At 39.9% G+C, this 19,770-nt stretch overlaps 1 protein-coding gene across 2 annotated transcripts in view; it reads right to left on the reverse strand.

Annotated features, from left to right (window-relative positions):
- Positions 1 to 19,770, reverse strand: part of BRF1 (BRF1 general transcription factor IIIB subunit) — a 231,604-nt gene that overhangs the window by 158,862 nt on the left and 52,972 nt on the right. For both annotated transcript variants that reach the window (XM_048853602.2, XM_048853603.2), the window contains exon 3: positions 15,371 to 15,544. In XM_048853602.2, coding sequence (XP_048709559.1) covers positions 15,371 to 15,544 — 174 coding nt within the window. The remainder of the gene's footprint in view (positions 1 to 15,370; positions 15,545 to 19,770) is intronic.

Genomic DNA, 19,770 nt, shown 5'->3' on the forward strand with positions numbered 1-19,770 from the left:
GTCACTTTGTTACAAGCATCTCTATATTAAATGCATGTATGTATATATAAGCACACACCTTTTTAATTATTTGAATTTGGTAATTGTCAAGAAGTGCCAAAAGGAAGTCCTTAATCCGGAGGATGGGTAGTAGAAGGGCACAACATTCCACCAGCATATTTCAAATTGACCTGAAGACCCCATCTCTTGGGGTAAGAGTTCAGTCTCCATGTTCAATCAAATCTGAGAGACCTCCGTTGAGGCTGAAACTGCCAACCAGAGTGTCCAACACTCCACTAGGAGCTGGAATGATCAACCCTTTCAATTCAGGTAACCAAACTTTTAGTTACCACTCTCTTCTGTCATAATCAAAACAGGTGTTCTGGTTAAAGGCTCCATTATATCAATACCAATCCCCGCAGCCATCTACCATTCTTTCTTATGGAAATAGCATGGTGCTGAAAAGTTGGTTGCTTAAAAACTGTATATTAGCAACACTCATAACTTAATACAGTATGCCATTTTTACCCTTGTTGAGATTTTCAGAGCAGCCCAAAGGATTTAGTCATATCTTTCATCAAAATTCACGGATGTGTGGCTAAATTCCTGCACAGCTTAGAAAATCTCAGAAGTGCTTACACTAAATATAAAATTTTATTCTATACAAGAACAGTCATATTCTGCACTAATGCATGAAAATTCACTTTGACATTCCCTCACTTACTATAGTGTCACAGCTCCCACAACTTCATACATTCAAGGTGTTCAGTGTCATCAACTGTTTGGAGTAAAACTTTACAACAGCTACTAAAACCAATTGTGATGTACCGAGGTAGCAGAAGTAATTCAAACATGACGAAAGCATGAGAAAAATTTCCAAAAAACTTTGCTGGCAGTATTGTACCTGTAATAATACCCTTTGAAAAAAATGAGGATGTCTAGCAATTGTTTCTAAAACATTAATGTTCATTAAGAAAATGAATGTGAAAGCATTGATCCTGGTGACCACATAATTAGGGTCTAATGCCACATCTATCTTTTTGCAGAAATGTACAGTAATTAGTTAATATACTTATAAAAATATTAAGATTTAGATCTGTGCATGTGCGTGTGTAAAATATACATAGAGTGTAAAATATATACAGTGTATATATATTTTACACACACAGGCATACATATTAATATTTTTATTACTTTATACGGTTATATTATCTATATTGGAAATACATTATGGTGCATGAGTTTGTTATGCTCACATTACTCACAAATGGCAAAAATCACAAGTGGAAGTTAAAGGTTTTCTCAAACGTGTGCTACTAAGATCTTTACCATACTGAAGCATCACAGATTCATAGATACTAAGGTCAGAAGGGACCATTATGATCATCTAGTCTGACCTCCTGCACAACGCAGGCCACAGAATTTCACCCACCCACTCCTGCGAAAAACCTCTCACCTATGTCTGAGCTATTGAAGTCCTCAAATCGTGGTTTAAAGACTTCAAGGAGCAGAGAATCCTCCAGCAAGTGACCCGTGCCCCATGCTACAGAGGAAGGCAAAAAACCTCCAGGGCCTCTTCCAATCCGCCCTGGAGGAAAATTCCTTCCCGACCCCAAATATGGCGATCAGCTGAACCCTAAGCATATGGGCAAGATTCACCTGCCAGATACTACAGAAAACTCTTTCCTGGGTAACTCAGATCCCACCCCATTTAACATCCCATCACAGGCCATTAGGCCTATTTACCATGAATATTTAATTACCAAAATCATGTTATCCCATCATACTATCTCCTCCATAAACTTATCGAGTTTAATCTTAAAGCCAGATACATCTTTTGCCCCCACTGCTTCCCTTGGAAGGCTATTCCAAAACTTCACTCCTCTAATGGTTAGAAACCTTCATCTAATTTCAAGTCTAAACTTCCTGGTGGGCAGTTTATATCCATTTGTTCTTGTGTCCACATTGGTACTGAGCTTAAATAATTCCTCTCCCTCTCCAGTATTTATCCCTCTGATATATTATAGAGAGCAATCATATCTCCCCTCAACCTTCTTTTAGTTAGGCTAAACAAGCCAAGCTCCTTGAGTCTCCTTTCATAAGACAAGTTTTCCATTCCTCGGATCATCCTAGTAGCCCTTCTCTGTACCTGTTCCAGTTTGAATTCATCCTTCTTAAAACATGGGAGACCAGAACTGCACACAGTATTCCAGGTGAGGTCTCACCAGTGCCTTGTATAACGGTACTAAAACCTCCTTATCCCTACTGGAAATACCTCTCCTGATGCATCCCAAGACCACATTAGCTTTTTTCACAGCCATATCACATTGGTGGCTCATAGTCATCCTATGATCAACCAATACTCCAAGGTCCTTCTCCTGCTCTGTTACTTCTAATTGATGTGTCCCCAGCTTATAACTAAAATTCTTGTTATTAATCCCTAAATGCATAACCTTACACTTCTCACTATTAAATTTCATCCTATTACTATTACTCCAGTTTACACGGTCATCCAGATCCTCCTGAATGATATCCCGGTCCTTCTCTAAATTGGCAATACCTCCCAGCTTTGTATCATCCACAAACTTTATTAGCACACTCCCACTTTTTGTGCGGAGGTCAGCGATAAAAAGATTAAATAAGATTGGTCCCAAAACTGATCCTTGAGGAACTCCATTGGTAACCTCCCTCCAGCCTGACAGTTCACCTTTCAGTAGGACCCGTTGTAGTCTCCCCTTTAACCAATTCCTTATCCACCTTTCAATTTTCATATTGATCCCCATCTTTTCCAATTTAACTAATAATTCCCCATGTGGCACGGTATCAAACGCACTACTGAAATCTAGGTAAATTAGATCCACTGCGTTTCCTTTGTCTAAAAAAATCTGTTACTTTCTCAAAGAAGGAGATCAGATTGGTTTGGCACGATCTACCTTTTGTAAAACCATGTTGTATTTTGTCCCATTTACCATTGACTTCAATATCCTTAACTACTTTATCCTTCAAAAATTTTTCCAAGACCTTGCACACTACAATGAATATGCAATGTGTTATAGAGAAAGTGTTAGGAATATTTTAGAGAGTGTTTGTTTGGTTATTTTGTTGGGGTTTTTTTTATGTATTTGGATTATTTTTGTACCTTTTGCCTTTGAAGCCATGTGTCTTAATTACCATGTGTCCAACTGCACAGGTCTGAAAGAAACTAAAAAGAAACCCGATAATAGTCCATGTGGTTATAATGTCATGTAACTCAGTACAGAATTTTGCTCAGTTGTTGAAAAAATGCAAGGCTGGGTCAAGAGCACCACCACAAATGGAAGAAATCCACACTGTATGTTGAACCTCTCATTTAAAGTAAATCAGTCCTAGTTTTCACCCCCCAATTATCCAAAATGCCTGACTAAGAAGGCAGTATGACAAACTTTAATTTCTTTATTTGGTAGTGGACTGTATTCAATTTTGCTCCTATTTGTTCTACAATGACTTACTATCTGAAAGTTCTCAGTGTTTGAAAAGATTCAGGAAGTGTCAATTTAAGATGCTACCACATTTATCAGTGACTCATCTTCAGGAAGTATTCCGAAATGAGTAATGGAATGCCACTCTTTTTATTACGAGAGTGTGTAAACATCCCACTGAAGATATAAAAGCTTTCATTAAGTAATTTGTTGCAATTCTTCTACACATGTCACAGACTTCACTATTCTGTTGATATTATTTTCAATATTTACTGCACTTCAATCGGACAACACAAAGCATTCCAATATAATGCAGCATGGCATCAGCTGGTGAACAGCACAATAAAGCTAATCTACTTGCAAATACTGTAGTATTTGTCAAGTTTTTAAAGAGCAACAATTTCCATTAAATGGTTTTAATCAAGATGGAAGATAAAGAATATCTCCTTGAAGTTTCATTTTTAAACTTTTATCCCTAAGTTACCTTTTTTAATCCTCTGAAGATGCCAAATACTTATGTCTCTCTTACAGCACAGAAACAGCTCTTTCATAATCAGTTTTTAATGCACTGTAAACTTAGCTGCTGAAATTCTTCATGAGAAAAATCAGGAAGAATGTACATATCTGCCACTGGGGAAATAAAGCTACCAGTGATAAGTGGGAAAGATCTAGTCAGGCACCAGTGTTGCAGTACTTTTATTGTGACCAGGTACTGTAATTTCAAATAGCTCTCTAAAGTACACTGATTGCAATCTGTTAAATACGGCTATACTCTGAAAAGTGACTAACAGTACTGTAGGTTCATGTTTACAGCATCTCACTGATTCTATGTCATATTTGCTCAGCTTACAAATAAAATGCCTTTTTTTTCCCTATGTGCCAGCCCTATAAACTCAGTCTGAGATGCGAGACTGTTGAGCTCTTTCCTACACATTCCTCAGCAATAAAGATGACTCAGATACAAGTTATGTATGCAAGTTATACCAGCGCACACATTAGCTTTAGGTGGGGTTGCACAGGCGTGCCCAAAGGGCATGATTGGATCAACTGATTTAACATGCAGCTGCACCAGAAAAACAAGATGAAAAACAGGATTCGTGTACCTGGCTGAGGTTTGAATCTTCTTAGCAGATGACTACTCTTGTTTATTACATAGAAGGGATAATCCTGCCATCCAAGTTAATTGCCTTCTGCAAGAGAGTGTTAGTGCACCGTACACTGATGCTAAATGAAGGAGGGGAAAGAGGCTGATTTTACAAACAATTAAATGGCAGCTCATTATGAAGGTACAGACAAATTCCTATACAAAGAAGGAATCCACCTACCAGCAACTCCTTTACCAAAAAGGTATCTGAAATATTTATTATGGTGGAGCCGTCACAAGGCCATACAGCATAGCAAGGTTGCACCAGGATTTTCAGTTTTAGGTAGGATTTACCCTTAGACCTTTGCCTATTACAAACAAAAGTACTGTGTTATAACAAAGTTTCACTGCTTTGCTCTCCACCACATTCCTATTAACAAGAGCTCAAAACATTTACCTGATATCTGGTAGTCCTGAGACTAAGTCTATTAGCCAGGATGAAATACCTATCCTGCCACACACTTCAAACCCACACCTTACTCCCTTTTATTTTAAAGAATGTGCAGTTGTACTATATTGCTCATTTTCTGTTTAATAAAATTTTAATATGTAACTTACTATGTCTTTCTTGCTGTTTATCCCTTTTCTCTCCACTTTCCTATAATATATAAACCATGGCTTATATTTTCTTGCACTGTGTTCTATGTCTGTTTCCTCTACATTCTCTCCCTCTTTCATTCTTTACATTTTCTGCTCTACCTCCTTCTCTCTCTCTTCTGCCTCTCTCAAATCTCTCATCTCTATCTGAGAGACAGAGATTTAGGAGAGACACCCGATAACCGGATGAGTAACTGGAGGAATAACGGTCAAGAGCTGAAAATCTAAGTTCCCCACTAGTGCTAGGACAACGGAGCTGGGATTCTGGTCAGGCTGCTGTTCCTGAACCCTGCTTGAGGGCTCCATGTTTTGTGGCTTCCCCACAAACATTCCATTTCCTCCGGCTCCTGCAAGAAGCAGCAGCATGGCAGTGTCTGTGCCTGTGTCCGTATACTGTATGTTCCATTCTATGCATCCGATGAAGTGAGCTGTAGCCCACAAAAACTTATGCTCTAATAAATTTGTTAGTCTCTAAGGTGCCACAAGAACTCCTGTTCTTTTTGCGGATACAGACTACTCTGTATGGCTGCTACACTGAAACTCTCTATATGCTTTGCTCCTTCCACACTAGAACCTACTGTCTGCTTTGTGGGTGGCAATTAGTGGGGGGGGAACAGGTTTCTCTAATTCACCTTTACTCCAATCTCTATTTTAGGGTCCTCCTCTCCAGTGATTTGCTTCATTGCCCGATTCCCTTCTCAGCTTTTCAAAGTTGCAGCAGAGTGAAATTGACCAGATGCTCAATTTCGCTGATGCCCACAGGGTTTCCAATAGCAGTAGTCTAAACTGAGACAGACTAGATACCTTCATTCTGCTTTATCTTGGAAAGACAACAAACAGAAGCTGAGACATGGATCCCGCTGTCTAAGACAGGCCGTGTCTACGCTACAGGGGCTGTACCGGCATAGCTATGGTGCCGTAAGCACGCAAGGATAACCCCATAGTGTATGCTGACCAAAGGGGTTTTTCCATCTGTGTAGGAACACCACCAGCCTGAGTGACAGTAGCTAGGTCAATAGAAGCACTCTTCCATTGACCTAGCTGTGTCTCCACTGGAGATTAGGTCAGCAAAGCTACATCGCTATGGGGTGTAGATTTTTCACACCCCTGAGCATTGTATCTATGTCAACCTAAATTTTAAGTGGAGACCAGGCCTAGGAAACCAACACTGCATCATATGAGTCCAACAGAAAAGCATAGAAAGCACCATCATTTCACAACAGCAGTAGCTGGCTGCGGGGCTGCAGACCACAATTCCAAGAAAAAGATATCTGTTCTAACCTCGAGGTAGCTAACATGAGGTAAAAGCCTAATGAAGACAATGCAGTCTGTAGTTCTTACACAAGTTAGCACGTCAGGGTAGCCATAAGCTCCTCCATAGTTTTTAACTCAAACAGCCTACCTCTATGAAAACTACAAACTGCCTTGTCTTCTCTAGGATTTTACCACATTAGTTAACTCAAGTTAAGAGTACACATTTTTTCCTTAGTGACAAGGCCGAAACTACTGCCCAAGGGCACAGAAGAAAAAAGGAAAAATAGTATAAAATGGGTGAAGGAGAGAAAGTTTCCTCTCAAGTTCAGGAAGATGAGATAGAGTCAATGTTTGGATTTCTGTTTTGTACGTGATACAAGGCTTACATGTTTCAGATATCTCCTACATTCCCATGTCATCTTGCTGAAAGTTATTCTTCTCTGATAAGGAATTTTTTCCTTCACATTATAAGTTTATCACATGGAGAAAACAAATTTTGTGTAGTCTTGAGACACACTATATACATATAAGATTATTCCTTTAGCGCAATAAAAGATCTGATTTTTCACTCTTAAGACAATTGTGCCTATTCCGAATGTGCTTTCCAATATTAATACACAGTACGTGGCGATATAAAATGCATGTATCCAAAGTGCACCACACCTTCCTTAATCCAAAGTGAAGCTCAGAGCCACTCTGATTTTTCCTCAATGTTTGTGCATAACAGGCTTAAATTTTTATTTAAAAGAATGACAGGACAGAAAAGAAGCAGGATACATCTCAATTTTAATTAGTAGCCGCTTAGATTAAACTTTATTCTCAGTAATGTTTTGATACTTTCTACGATAATTCTATGTGTAGCTCCCAAACTGGAAATATATTTTAAATTTAATGAATTCACTTACAACTGACCTAGGAAGGTGAAAGTTCTACAATTCATATTTTATCCCAAAGTGTTTAAAAGGTTTACAAGCTTGAATAATATGCGTAATATACAAAATTCAAAGCACATATCACTTTGGTTAAATGTTTCAATATATTATTCTAATCAGAAAGCCGAAATAGAAAAGGCTATACAAACAATCTGCTGCAAAAGTTCTGTTGCATAGGAAATCAAAATTCTGATAATTTTTTCAATTCATTTCCCAAACTGTTGAAACTAGGCACAATGCAGAGGTCATTCCTTTGCTCTCCACAAAAGAGGGACACTTGCCACATTTTTCTCCCATCATATGTGCTTACTGGAACTAAACTGACTAAGACTCAAAGGAGAGTTTTTATGTCTTCTAAAAAGGACACAGATGTGCAAAGAAGAAAAACAGATAGTGAAAAGGCTCCACTTGCAAGAATACTTGGCATGAAATTACAAAAACACTAAAATAATAATTTAATAGTGTTGCCAACAGAATTTCTGGATGCAATCTGTTATGCAAACAGTTCCTAGTAACAATCCTCTGAAGAAATCAAATTGCTGTCAGAAAGGTACTCTTGCAAATCTTCTAGACTTCATACTTCATAAAAATATATTACTTAAAGGAACGCATTAGGATATAAAAAAATCAATATTTAGACCTCTTTCAAGCTTTGCTGAAAGTGTTTGCAACTTTTTAGCTTAAGTCTTAGTGAACTGCTATAATAAATACAATATTTTTCTTTTATTAATTTAGAAACTTAAATAATGTTCTTATTGCATTCCAGTCTGATTTCTTCATTATTAATATGGAATGGTTCTAATTGCAGGTACATCAATGACATGTAGTACTCAGATTTTCCTAAACAAATCTGAAAGTTGGATAATATTGCTCCTATGTTATGTTTTGGGGGGTTTTTTTGGTTGGGTGGTTTTTTTTTTTTTTCGAGGAATATGAAAATGTGCTGGGAAAAAACATTCAGATAAGACTTAGGAAAACAATGAAAGTAGAAGCATTCTGTTAGAAGATGACTAGCTAAAACAGTATTGCTGATTAAAGCAGAAGTGCTTTGTGTTTCTGGAGCCACCAATTACAACTATGGTACAATATTTAAATATGTTAATGGGTGTTACTACAATGGATTTTACTGCTCCTGTTCTATATGATTTCATATTATATAAAACAGTTAACAGTGTGAATTTGTCTTCAGAATTAATTCTCTCTCTATTAAAGAGATTAATGATATTTTCTCATATCAACTCAGTACACTGCCTGTTATTAAGTACTGTTATTCCCGGGATAACCCTGGGAGTTAGAGATTTAGCTGTTGCTAACAATAAGACCACCTAATCATTTACTTTTTAACATAAAATTTAAGATTTCTAAATATTTAAAAGTATAGTGAACTATATTTTAACACCCTGGCAAGGATCTATTTAAAGCCTACAGATATTAAAAATAAATCTAGAGCCTAATTATCAAAGGTGCTGAACAGCCACTGAATTCAGTAGGTGTTGTGGGTACTCAGCAATCCTGAAAATCAGGCTTTTAATTAATCTGCAAGGACATGCTGTATCTCATTCTTGGAACGCAAGCTGTTTTTTTTGTTTGTTTGTACAGTGCCCAGCACAACAGTGACTTGAACTCTGTCTAACTACACACTAACACAACACAAATAAATAATAATGCCGCAGTTGCGCTGTGGTGTGAATCCACAGGAGCTACAGAGACTTCAGTGAAGCTACTCTAGATTTTCCGTGGTGCACCAGAGAGCATAATCTGCTCCTTTGTTTGTTGTATTTCCTCTTTACCAATCCAGGAACTGTAGAGTTATTTTGTTCTTTGCTGGCAGAAAAAAAAAGACTAACCATTGATAAGACTTATGTACACCGAATCCCTTGGTAACAAAGTCTATGTTTCTCAGCAGTAGTCACGCCAGTAAACACCAAAACTGTACTAGGAAAAGAACTGTTCACAGACCAAAAACCCTGCAACTGCATCCTGCACCCATAAAATGAAAAACAAACAGTTTTGGAATGAAGTTACAAGAGAGGATTAATTTGACCCTCGCTCCCCAGTATCTTCAACAAGTGGGGGAAAGCAAAAACCAAAACACAGAAGCCAGATAAATCTGATCTCTCTGACAGGGCATTCACCGCTATTATTTTCCCTTAATCTGCTGCAGATATTTTGTTCAATACCACATGATGGAAAGTTCACATTTTCAGCCACCCGGATGCCACCATACTGCCAAAAAAACCTTGGCCCAATTCTGTACCACTGGAGTTAATGACAATTTTGCCACTGGGACGGGAGCAGGGCCCAGTCCATAATTTGGACCTTATATTGCCAGTAATTTCAAAAGTTTCTATCCTGAGTTAATGACAATTTAGCAGTGCAACAGCCTTCTGATATGTATAATTTTTTGAACAAAATATTAGTACTTTTTAAAAACAAATTTTTCCTGCCTCTTTGAAAACTATTAACTCTAGAGATCAGAATCCTTATGTGAATGTCCAGGATCCTGTACCACACATCCTAAATTGGTCAGTTACTAGTACTGCACTTGCAGCAGCTTTTCCCTCCCCTTTTGATTTGACCAATGACACCAGAACATCATCCATAACTGGCAGGTAGCACAAAGCTTTGAACAGGGAGATCGCAATCTGACATTATAGCCTATGACAAACGTGTTTCCCTTTTAATTTTTTTAATGCATAGAAGTCTAATAAATTTATGACCCAAAATAATGGAAAGCTGAAACCACCCTTGAAACAACACAACCTGTAAGAATTATTGTCCCACTGTAGCATAATAATCCACAAGGGAAAACATTTTCAAGGGACAAATCTCTTAGAGGACCTGAGGGCCAAAACCTCCCAAGTGCTGAACACTTCTGTGAATATCTTCCTCCACATTGAAGGAGCGAACAAATTTCATGACTTCATGCTGTATCGATCTCTATACAGCTCAAGACAATACAATTTTGGGTTTACACTCCAGAGGGGGTGTCCACCTGAGTGCCTGGCAATTCCCTGAGCTGTCTTCCCACACCGAGCTGATTGCAGACTCTGTGAGATTCTACAGCTGGATGTGTCTCTACCTGTGTGCGCACACGCGCGCAGCAGGACAGGGTAAGGGAGTCCAGGCCTGTGGAATGGGCGGGCTCAGGGGGGCCCAGTAGATCAGGTGGCACCATGGAAGGGGGGGTCCAACCCATCACAGTATGTCTACACTTATACCGCAACAGTAGCGCCACAATAGTGCTTTGGTATAGACACTACCTACGCTGACGGGAAGTGTTTTCCCATAGGCTTAGGTAATCCACCTCCCCGAGAAGCTGTAGCTAGGTCAACAGAAGAATTTTTCCGTTGACTTAGTACTGTCTACACCTGGGGTTAGGTTGGCATAGCTACATCTCTTATGGGTAGGGATTTTTCACCCCGAGAGATGCAGCTATGCCACTGTAAGTTCCCAGTGTAGTTCAGCCCTGTGTCAGAGTTCTCACTACAGGCAGCCAGAACTGGGGCAGGGCAGACATTGTCCTGTCTGGTCCCATGGAACTTAACAGAAAAAGTGACCAGAACCAGAAGATGCAGAACCCTCCCGCTCCTATTGATCTACGCTACCAGGGAGCAAATTGGGGGCCAGAGCTGCAAATGAAATATGGGACCTCCGTAAGGATAGGCTTGGGGTCACTACTGTGGTGGGGAAAATCCCACCCCCAATCCACCTCAACAGGACAACACGGGCATCTCCACAAGAGAATTCTTGCAGAGATTCCCCATTAAGTCACCTCGTATGGTTAAAAGCTGCAGGAAAAGATAATGTGGGCCATATTTACTATTCTATAAAAGACTGGGATTTGTCTGTAACAAAGGACACGTTTTTCTCAAGAAAACCAATTGAATTTTAAAAATTGGAAGAGACGTTTTAAAAACAAAAAGAACACCGCCACTTTATGTATCATTCACCCTACAAAAGTTATTCATAAAACAGGAGGGTGGATAGTAGGGTTGGGAAATATTAAACAAAACATTGCATCATTCGCAAAAGCTTTCATGTACAACAAAAAGGATTACTGACTAAATGAAATATCCCTTGATTAAAGCAAATTAATATTCCACCTGGAAAATACTATGCAAGCCTCTTTGTTTTTGAATGACCTCTGGGCCAAGTACAGATCACAGACTAACCAGTAAGTCAATCGAAAACCAAGTCTCACTCTTCCAAAGCTCTCTCTCGGGAACTCTAGCTAAACAGTTAAAAAGCTCTGTTTCCATTCAACCCAATATGTAGGGGTGGAAAAGCTTTTCAAAACATTAAAGAGAAACAAGTGAGGTCTGTTACCATTCCAAGAAGCAAATTAAGGTCTAAATTCTGAGATTGTCAAGCACCTGCAACTTCCATTAAAGTCAGTGGTGCTGGCTGTGCTCAGCACCCCTCAGTGTTTGGCTCTAATGGTAGGATAACCAGTTTTACCAGAATTCGCTGCTTTGGAACTTTTAAAACCATTACTGCCTTTTTGTATATTTGTTATGTTATGTCTTTATAGCTCACAGCAACAGTATAAATACATTTTAGAGGGCTATTATAATACATGTTCCTGCTAGCAGTTCATCTGAATGCTGCTGAAGTACCAGGTTTAAATAATAACTGGCAAGCCACTTTTCCTTTACAAATATTAGTATGGAGAAGGAATAATGTTAAAAAAATATTTAATAAAGGGCCATAATTGCTGTATTGAAGGTTTGCATATCCAGTGAGAAAAGAAATTAAAACAGTGAAAAATGGAACAATGAATCAAAGTGATCTGGGATAATCTTACCCATTTTGATAAATTCATCCAGGAGCTAAAAAGAATAGTTTTAGTTTGGATTATTTCAAGTGGCATAGATTTGTTTGCTAAATTGTTACTTAAAAACTGCATCATACTACGTAAATCTAAAAGTTACTCTAATTAATTAACTAAATAATAAAGGAAAATTAAACGCATGGCATTCCAAAGAGAACAACAACTTTATTTTATCTGTTTCTGACTGGAATCTAGTCAGCTATAACTCACATTGTACCATTAGATCTGGCCTGAATTTTCCTAAAAGGTCATCCCATAGCCTGGCTGATGACATATTTGTACATAGATGACAAGTATATTATAGAAGAGGTAAGCTAATAAGTAGGCCATAAAACACACACACACTCTCTTCCACCAACTTAAACCTAACATGGCCAAAACTGAATTCTTCCTTTCCTCCCAAACTGACCCCACTCCCACAATGCTATAACTGCTGACAACACCAACATCCACCCTGCCACCCAGACCCATAATCTGGTCCAGATTCCATCTCCCCTGACCATCACATCCAGGCTTTGTTCAAATCTTTGTTTCTTCCTCCTAATACTTCTAAGACGCCACCTTCCTTGTGAAGGGGATGTTCCACTCACATGCTGGGAAAGGCTTAATATGAGGCCAATTAACCAGCCTGCAAAGTCTGGCGGGTGGGGCAGGCCTAATTAGAAATAAAGCCCAGGGCTTGTTTCCATAAAAAGCTGAGTGAACCCATTTGAGGAAAGGAGATCTAGAGGAGAGGAGGTAGAGAGTTCCCGTTCTCTGGGAAGCAGTATGTAAGAAGACTGAGAAGGATAGTACAGGCTACTGCCCAGGTAAGCTGCAGGCCTAAGTGGAGCCAGGGGCCCTGATGCGCTGTAGCCTGCCTGTACCCCTGAGTAAGGGAAGGAGGATTCCAGTCCCTGGGCTATGGGATTGATGGAGGCACAGAAGCCTCTACTTAGGAAGGAAGACAGTATATAGTAGCAGAGGCATGCCTATGATGAGATAGTTGCTCACTGAACCTATCCGGAATGAAGGCTTGGTTAGTATCCATTTCTGTAAATGACTCTGTGGGACAGAACTCTGCAAAGGGACCTGTCTGGAAAGCCAGGACACTCCTATGGCCGGAGTAGGCCAAAGGACAGTGAGGGAAACTGAGGCAAAGGCTGCTGCAACACCACAGCCAGCCAGGAAGAGGAGTGTTGGGGTGACAACTTTGCCACCCCCTCACATCTCAAACATTGTAACTTACTCCCATCTAGTCTATCTAGCCCTCCCACAATCCCTCCACTTCTATATATGGAATTCAAGCTTCTCGGCCTGACCTTCTGAACCATTAACAGCTTTTCTACTTCCTATATATCCGTTCTATCCTCTCACCTCCTGCCCTCTCCACACCACTAATGACACTAGCCTCATCTGCCCACTTGTCCACAGTCTTCAGCCAAGATATTCCATAATGACTAGTGATTTTGTGTGCCCAACTTCAAGATGGGTGTCCAACAATTTATTTTAAAAAAATAATAATAATTTTAAAATACCCCTTTACGGTGTCTGAAGTTGGGTAGACAAAAATTGGGGCACCCAGTCATCCATCATTTTGAAAAACTTGCCTGGGTGCTTTCTTCCATGCTGTTCCTTATCAATAGAATGTCCTCCAAATTAATCCTGAATAAATCTCTTCTTCTATGACTATACAAAATTGGCAATTTGACAATGGAAAGATTAAATACAATTTGAAACCAACAATCTGTTGGGGGGAGGGGGGGGGAGAAATCTAAAATGGTATATAAATGTTGCATGTTTTGATGGTACCCCTCTTCCCTCAGCCATCACACTTTGCCTGTCTGTGTGGGACTGTGTATTTTTCGCCCCCGAGTGTGTATCTTTACTTTGTTTTAGTACATTGCCCTCTCCTGCTCCCTTCATCTGCTTCTTGGTCCTCCTCGAGTAAAGCTTTTGGGGGCATGGCTGCCTCTTATTATGCGTTTATACAGTGCCAGACACAGAGTGCGCGTGATCTAAAGTGGGACCACAAATATGACAGATCAAGAATAATCTACACCACCCTTAAATGGACGTAATCTCAGAATTGGCAATATATGTATTTATGCCTTTCCAAGCTGCATTACAAACTTTCAAATGTTCAAGTTTCAAAACAAAAGGTTAGATACGGGCCCGGGGCGGGCGGAGGGATGGTTAATTTTATGTCCGGTACTAGACTTTATTCTCAACTGCAAGTTGCTGTTTTTGAAACAAAAGAAGCTAATGACTCGGCAAAAGGCAGACATTTTATACCCCAGAACCTGAACTCATTCTTTCAAAGCAGACCGTTCAGATCTGTAGAGTTTTTCAGTACTGTTGAACTCTTAGTATCACTTTAGTTACTGAATGAATGTTTACATAACAGATTTAAAAAACACCACATGGATAAATGAGTCATATGGCCACACACACTGCTACCTCTGAGGATCCAGATGTCATGGTAACCACAAGAGGAAAGAGAGAGAGAAGCTTGTGACGTTCAAGTAAAACGATTGAGTTTGTCTGTAGGGGCTTATTCACCCTAGTGTTTTATAGTGGACTAACACATTGGAAGTTATCTTAATTTAAAGAAAAAAAGGAGAGATGAATTTAGGTATTTGTGAAGTGTCAATTACTGCAGTATATTTTGCATACGTACAAATGGAAACACTTTCAAGATGGATGTTTTAAACTTAGCTAATTTTTGTTTTGTTTTCAAGTGCACTCATCAACGGTTACATAGACAGCTACAGCACTCCGCACTACAACATGCTTGCTTGCTTATCGCAACCGTACTATTAACAATATTTTGTACTTTTTAAGATACCACACTACGATCAAGAAAAAAGTGAGCGTCATTAGGTAGTTTCACTTCACAACTGTAAAATACCACTTTTTCAAATGTCAGAAGACTGAGACAATACTTGCAACATTTTAATGAATGCTGGCTTTAAACTGATAGTACTGAGTCAAATTGGGACCCAAAGTTTAAGGTTTTTTAATATGAAATTTTTAACATACCTAAGTGTAACAGGATGTTTAACTTTCTGAAAGTGAAATTTTATTAACATCACAGGAACAGCGATTTTTCAAGTTTTCGAACACCTGATGTGTTTTACCTACAGATCCAAAAAAATAACAACGTTCGTTTTGCTCAAAAGCGAAAGGATACGAGGCGTTCCTTCTGTCCTACACACCAAGTAGAGACATGCAGCGATTACATGGGTCATCTTTCTCCCACGGGTTAAGTGCTTGCTCACCGCCATCTTGAAAAAGTTAAAGGCAGTATCAAGACAATGCTGGTTGAGTTGCAACTGGTTTCCCAAGTGATGAATTTGACGTTTCCCTAAGAAAAAAGAGAGAAAACTCTTAAAACAATTTTGTAATTAATCCACTTTTTAACAAAGGCTCAAACTTCAGAAAAACTCTGCTTAGCAATTCAAATTACTTGGCATTTTGTTGCAGAAGAATGTCTTTCTTTTAATAAAATAAAGAAAGACTAAGGCGGCATATAATATAGTAAGTTATTTTCAACATAGAACAATTTCTTAGATCATACAGCTCCATGGAGATTATGCCCTACGTTTTCAAATGTGTCCGCTATTTTTGGGCACTCCATTTGAGACATTAGACTGATTTTCAGAGGGGGCCCAGCATCCCACTGAAGTCAACCAGCGTTTTGGTACTCAGCACCTCGGGGGGGGGGGGGGGGGGGGGAAGGAGGATCAGGGCCTAGGTCTCAATTTGTGCAGAACTGAGGCAACCACATTAGTAAACATCAAAACCGTAGGTCCATCCTTCTTCGTTTGGATGAGATAGCATCCACAGTGTGTTAGACACTTTTCCAAACAGAGGAAGATTTGTCCCAAAGAGCTGGAATCTGGCACTTGATCAGCTTCAGAGATGAAGTTCTAAAAAAATCTTATTGTGGTACACAACTTTAATTGCAAAAAAATTATACACTTTGTGGCAAATCACCCAAAACTGATGAAATATGAGGTTCTCTTAACAACACACCAAAGCCATAAGGAAAGGAGCTTATGTCAAAGCTTATTCATGGTTGTCACTGATAGGGCAGAACTTCCTTCCTCTGAACATATTCAGAGAACAGGCTTCATTTAAGGTTTAGCTGCCAAACTATGTTGATTCAGGAAAACAAATGTACATCTCTTCTAAGGTGAAGGCACTTTAGATGAGTCATGACAGGAAGTGGCACAGCTGCTAAGACAGCCATGAAAAGCAAGGTCCAGCCCTCTCGCAAAGCTCTAGCTATGGGAAACCATGCTAAGAAGGGAATGTGAGGCTGACTTGGTGGAAAAGATGGGAAAAGTCATGACGAAAAGCATTGGGTTCACTAACATAATCAATGGGTCAGACAGTAACACAAAAAACCACACTTTAGTTCAGTACACCAGACAGATGTTTCCACTACATGTTCTTACAGGAAACATGCATCCATTAATTTCACAGAGATATTACAAACTTATAAGCATATTTTATGAGGTGAGTGTAAAATTTGCCACAGGGCTTATCCACAGTTTTTTCAATTAAGGCAATACAACAGTGACAACATAATTGTCACAAAACTAACATATCTGTAATTCTTTACTTTGTGGAACCTACTAATCAGGCCCTTCATACATAAGCACCACTAACCATATGTTAAGGGCGGTGCATAGTATCTGAAAAACCTTTAAGTCAACAAGAAAATTCTGACTTGGTTCCTGTAAAGACACTCACTGAAATCTAACTATGGTTCAGTGTAACTCATCCCAAGCAGAAAGTTGCACATAAACAGAGAAAAACAGAACTATGTCAACTTCACCTATGCACCAATAGGAGTTATGTACACTCATCAGCCCATAACTGCTCTGGGCAATTATGCCTCACCCCATTTCTGTATTAGACAGGAAGCAAAACAGGTTTCATCTCCAAAGTTTTTTCAGGTATGTATTATATAAGCTATTGGGAGCTGATCCAAAGCCAACTGAAGTTAATAGGAGTTTTTCCAAGAATTTCAGGTCCTTGGTAGCCAAAATATTTCAAATGTAGTCTTCTCCCAAAATTAATTTACTGGCTTACATCTCCTCTCTTCCCCTTCATTGTGTTTTCTCCATAGCCTGCACCCTTCCAACAAAACGTCCTCTATTTGTACCAGAGACTTCTCATTCCTCCTTGTTTCCATCTTGCCCTTTTATTCAGGGATCTGCTTTAAACTCCTCCCATTCTACAAGCCCATCATATCAACAACCTTGCTTGTGTCTAAGAATTGTATACGACTCCCTCTGAAAAACACTGACGCCTGCAGACGTCCCAAGAGACAATTACTTAGGTGCTCCTTTTCCCCAGGAGCTGAGTGCAATGACTCTACGGAGCTCCACACCCAGGTTGATACTGGGGCAATTAGGAAATAAAAAAATAAATATTGGAGAACCAACTAAATTGTCAAATAATAATATTGTTAATTAAGGAAATGCAGCAACTGTACAAAAGTGTGTTTGGAGTGTGCACAAGATGCTCACTGATCTGGAAAAACAACCCATTTGGGAAAGATGATCTTTTACTAAGCACTCTATTCAATAATCTTTGTGGGTCTAGTGGAAGATTTAATTCTATGTACTAGCATTTCTTCAGCTTGCTTTTGCACATTTTGTTGGTAGTGCACAACACAGAAAAGTAAGATGCTAGAGCAAGAATACTGTAGCACTGCAATCCACCATCAAAAGAACCAATTTCACTCAATGTAGGAAACCTAGAACAAGGAGGAGAATCTTGGAGAGTGGCTACAATGCTTTATGCTGGAGATGTCCTTGCCCCCACCTATAGCACTGGAGGTGGAAGTGTTCTTCTGTTTACATTGTGACCAAGCTCTCAAAGATGTGTATTAACATTTTGCAATCAGTTTCCTATTTCCTTATAGGAAACGAGAGAAGTCATCTTCAATGAAAAACAAAACACCATAAACCCACAGAAGTAGTAAATTCCATTTTCCCCAGTAAACCTAGTATGAGGCTGATATAATTTAAAACAGTTTGGGAACATGAGTGTTTCTGGTTGGATTTATCAATAGCGAAAAGTTCACAGTTACCACCAAGTAGGTAAAAACTTTCAGACTCTCCATCTAACTTGCTCTTCATTTCAAAGAGGTGGCTTGACGTTTTCTTGGCCTCACTATTTACATGCAAGGACTCTGCCACCTTATGTAATAAGTTAGTTCACCCTTGCCCTTTAATGCCACTTCTTTGGACAGGTTTCAGAGTAACAGCCGTGTTAGTCTGTATTCGCAAAAAGAAAAGGAGTACTTGTGGCACCTTAGAGACTAACCAATTTATTTGAGCATGAGCTTTCGTGAGCTACAGCTCTGAAGTGAGCTGTAGCTCATGAAAGCTTATGCTCAAATAAATTGGTTAGTCTCTAAGGTGCCACAAGTACTCCTTTTCTTTTTACTTCTTTAGACAGTATTTCCCAAAATACTAACTGCCAAATACAACAGCTTTAATGGTAGGAAAGTAAACTAAAATCACACAGAAATTGTGCCCATTCTCTACCCAGGTCTTTAAATCATAACAATCACACTGATCAATGCAGATCTTTCTTTCGCTTTCTATTCAGGTTGTGCCCTATAGCGATGTGATGACTCACCGGTGCGCACCTCCAGCTGGTTGTCTTGGAATTACCTCTTTTCCAGCTTTCAGAGTGCCTTCTTCAGGCTGGTGGCTTGCCTGCCACTGACATCCATGTGCCTCCCGGACCCTGGTGCCCTTTACCCTGGGGTTCTGCCCCAGAAGTACTCCCATACTGTGAGTCTCCCCTCCCATAGAAACCCCCAACCCTCTAAACCCACCTTGCCTCAGTGGCTACTGCCAGTCATCATCCAGCCCCCTTTCCCTGGGGCGGACTGCAATCTGTAATGGCCACTCATCACTGGCAAGCGGTTAGGACCAGCTGCCTCTGCCTGTTCCCAGGCTGCCCCTCTGCAGCCCCAGTACCTTTCTGGGCCTTTACCAAGGCCTGCAGCCTGGGGGTTTACCAGGCTGGAGCTCCCCAGCTCCCTTTGCCCTTCCCTGGCACTACTCTGCTCTAGGTACCTTGCTCCCAAGCAGCTAGCCCTTCCCACTCCAGGACTAGAGTGACACTCCTCCAGCTTCTGGCCCACAGCCCTCTTATAAGGGCCAGCTGGGCCCTGATTAAGCCAGTCATACCTGTGGTCAGCTTCCCCCAGCTGTTCCTAATCCTTTTCACAGCTGCAGCCCTCTCCAGGGCTGCTTTTAACCCCTTCAGGGCCAGAGCGGGGTAACCACCCCACTACATGCCCATTTTAAACTTCAGTTTCAGTTAAGATGGGGCACAATAGTTGGCAATTAGGCTTCTAGCTTCTTATAAAGGGAACACAAAGCATCTTGTATTCCTTTTAGCTCCTTCCTATACGCCAAGACTGAAGCATCTTCACTTAAAAGATATCAAGAACAAACCTTACCTAGTAAATCTTGTTGTTGCCCTAACACACCAAAGCAGACTAATGTGTTTTGCCTATCTTCCATTCCATTCTGCCTACCTCACCCGTCTGATAAC

The sequence above is a fragment of the Caretta caretta genome, chromosome 6 (assembly GCF_965140235.1).
Source record: "Caretta caretta isolate rCarCar2 chromosome 6, rCarCar1.hap1, whole genome shotgun sequence".
NCBI classification, from domain to species: Eukaryota; Metazoa; Chordata; order Testudines; family Cheloniidae; genus Caretta; species Caretta caretta.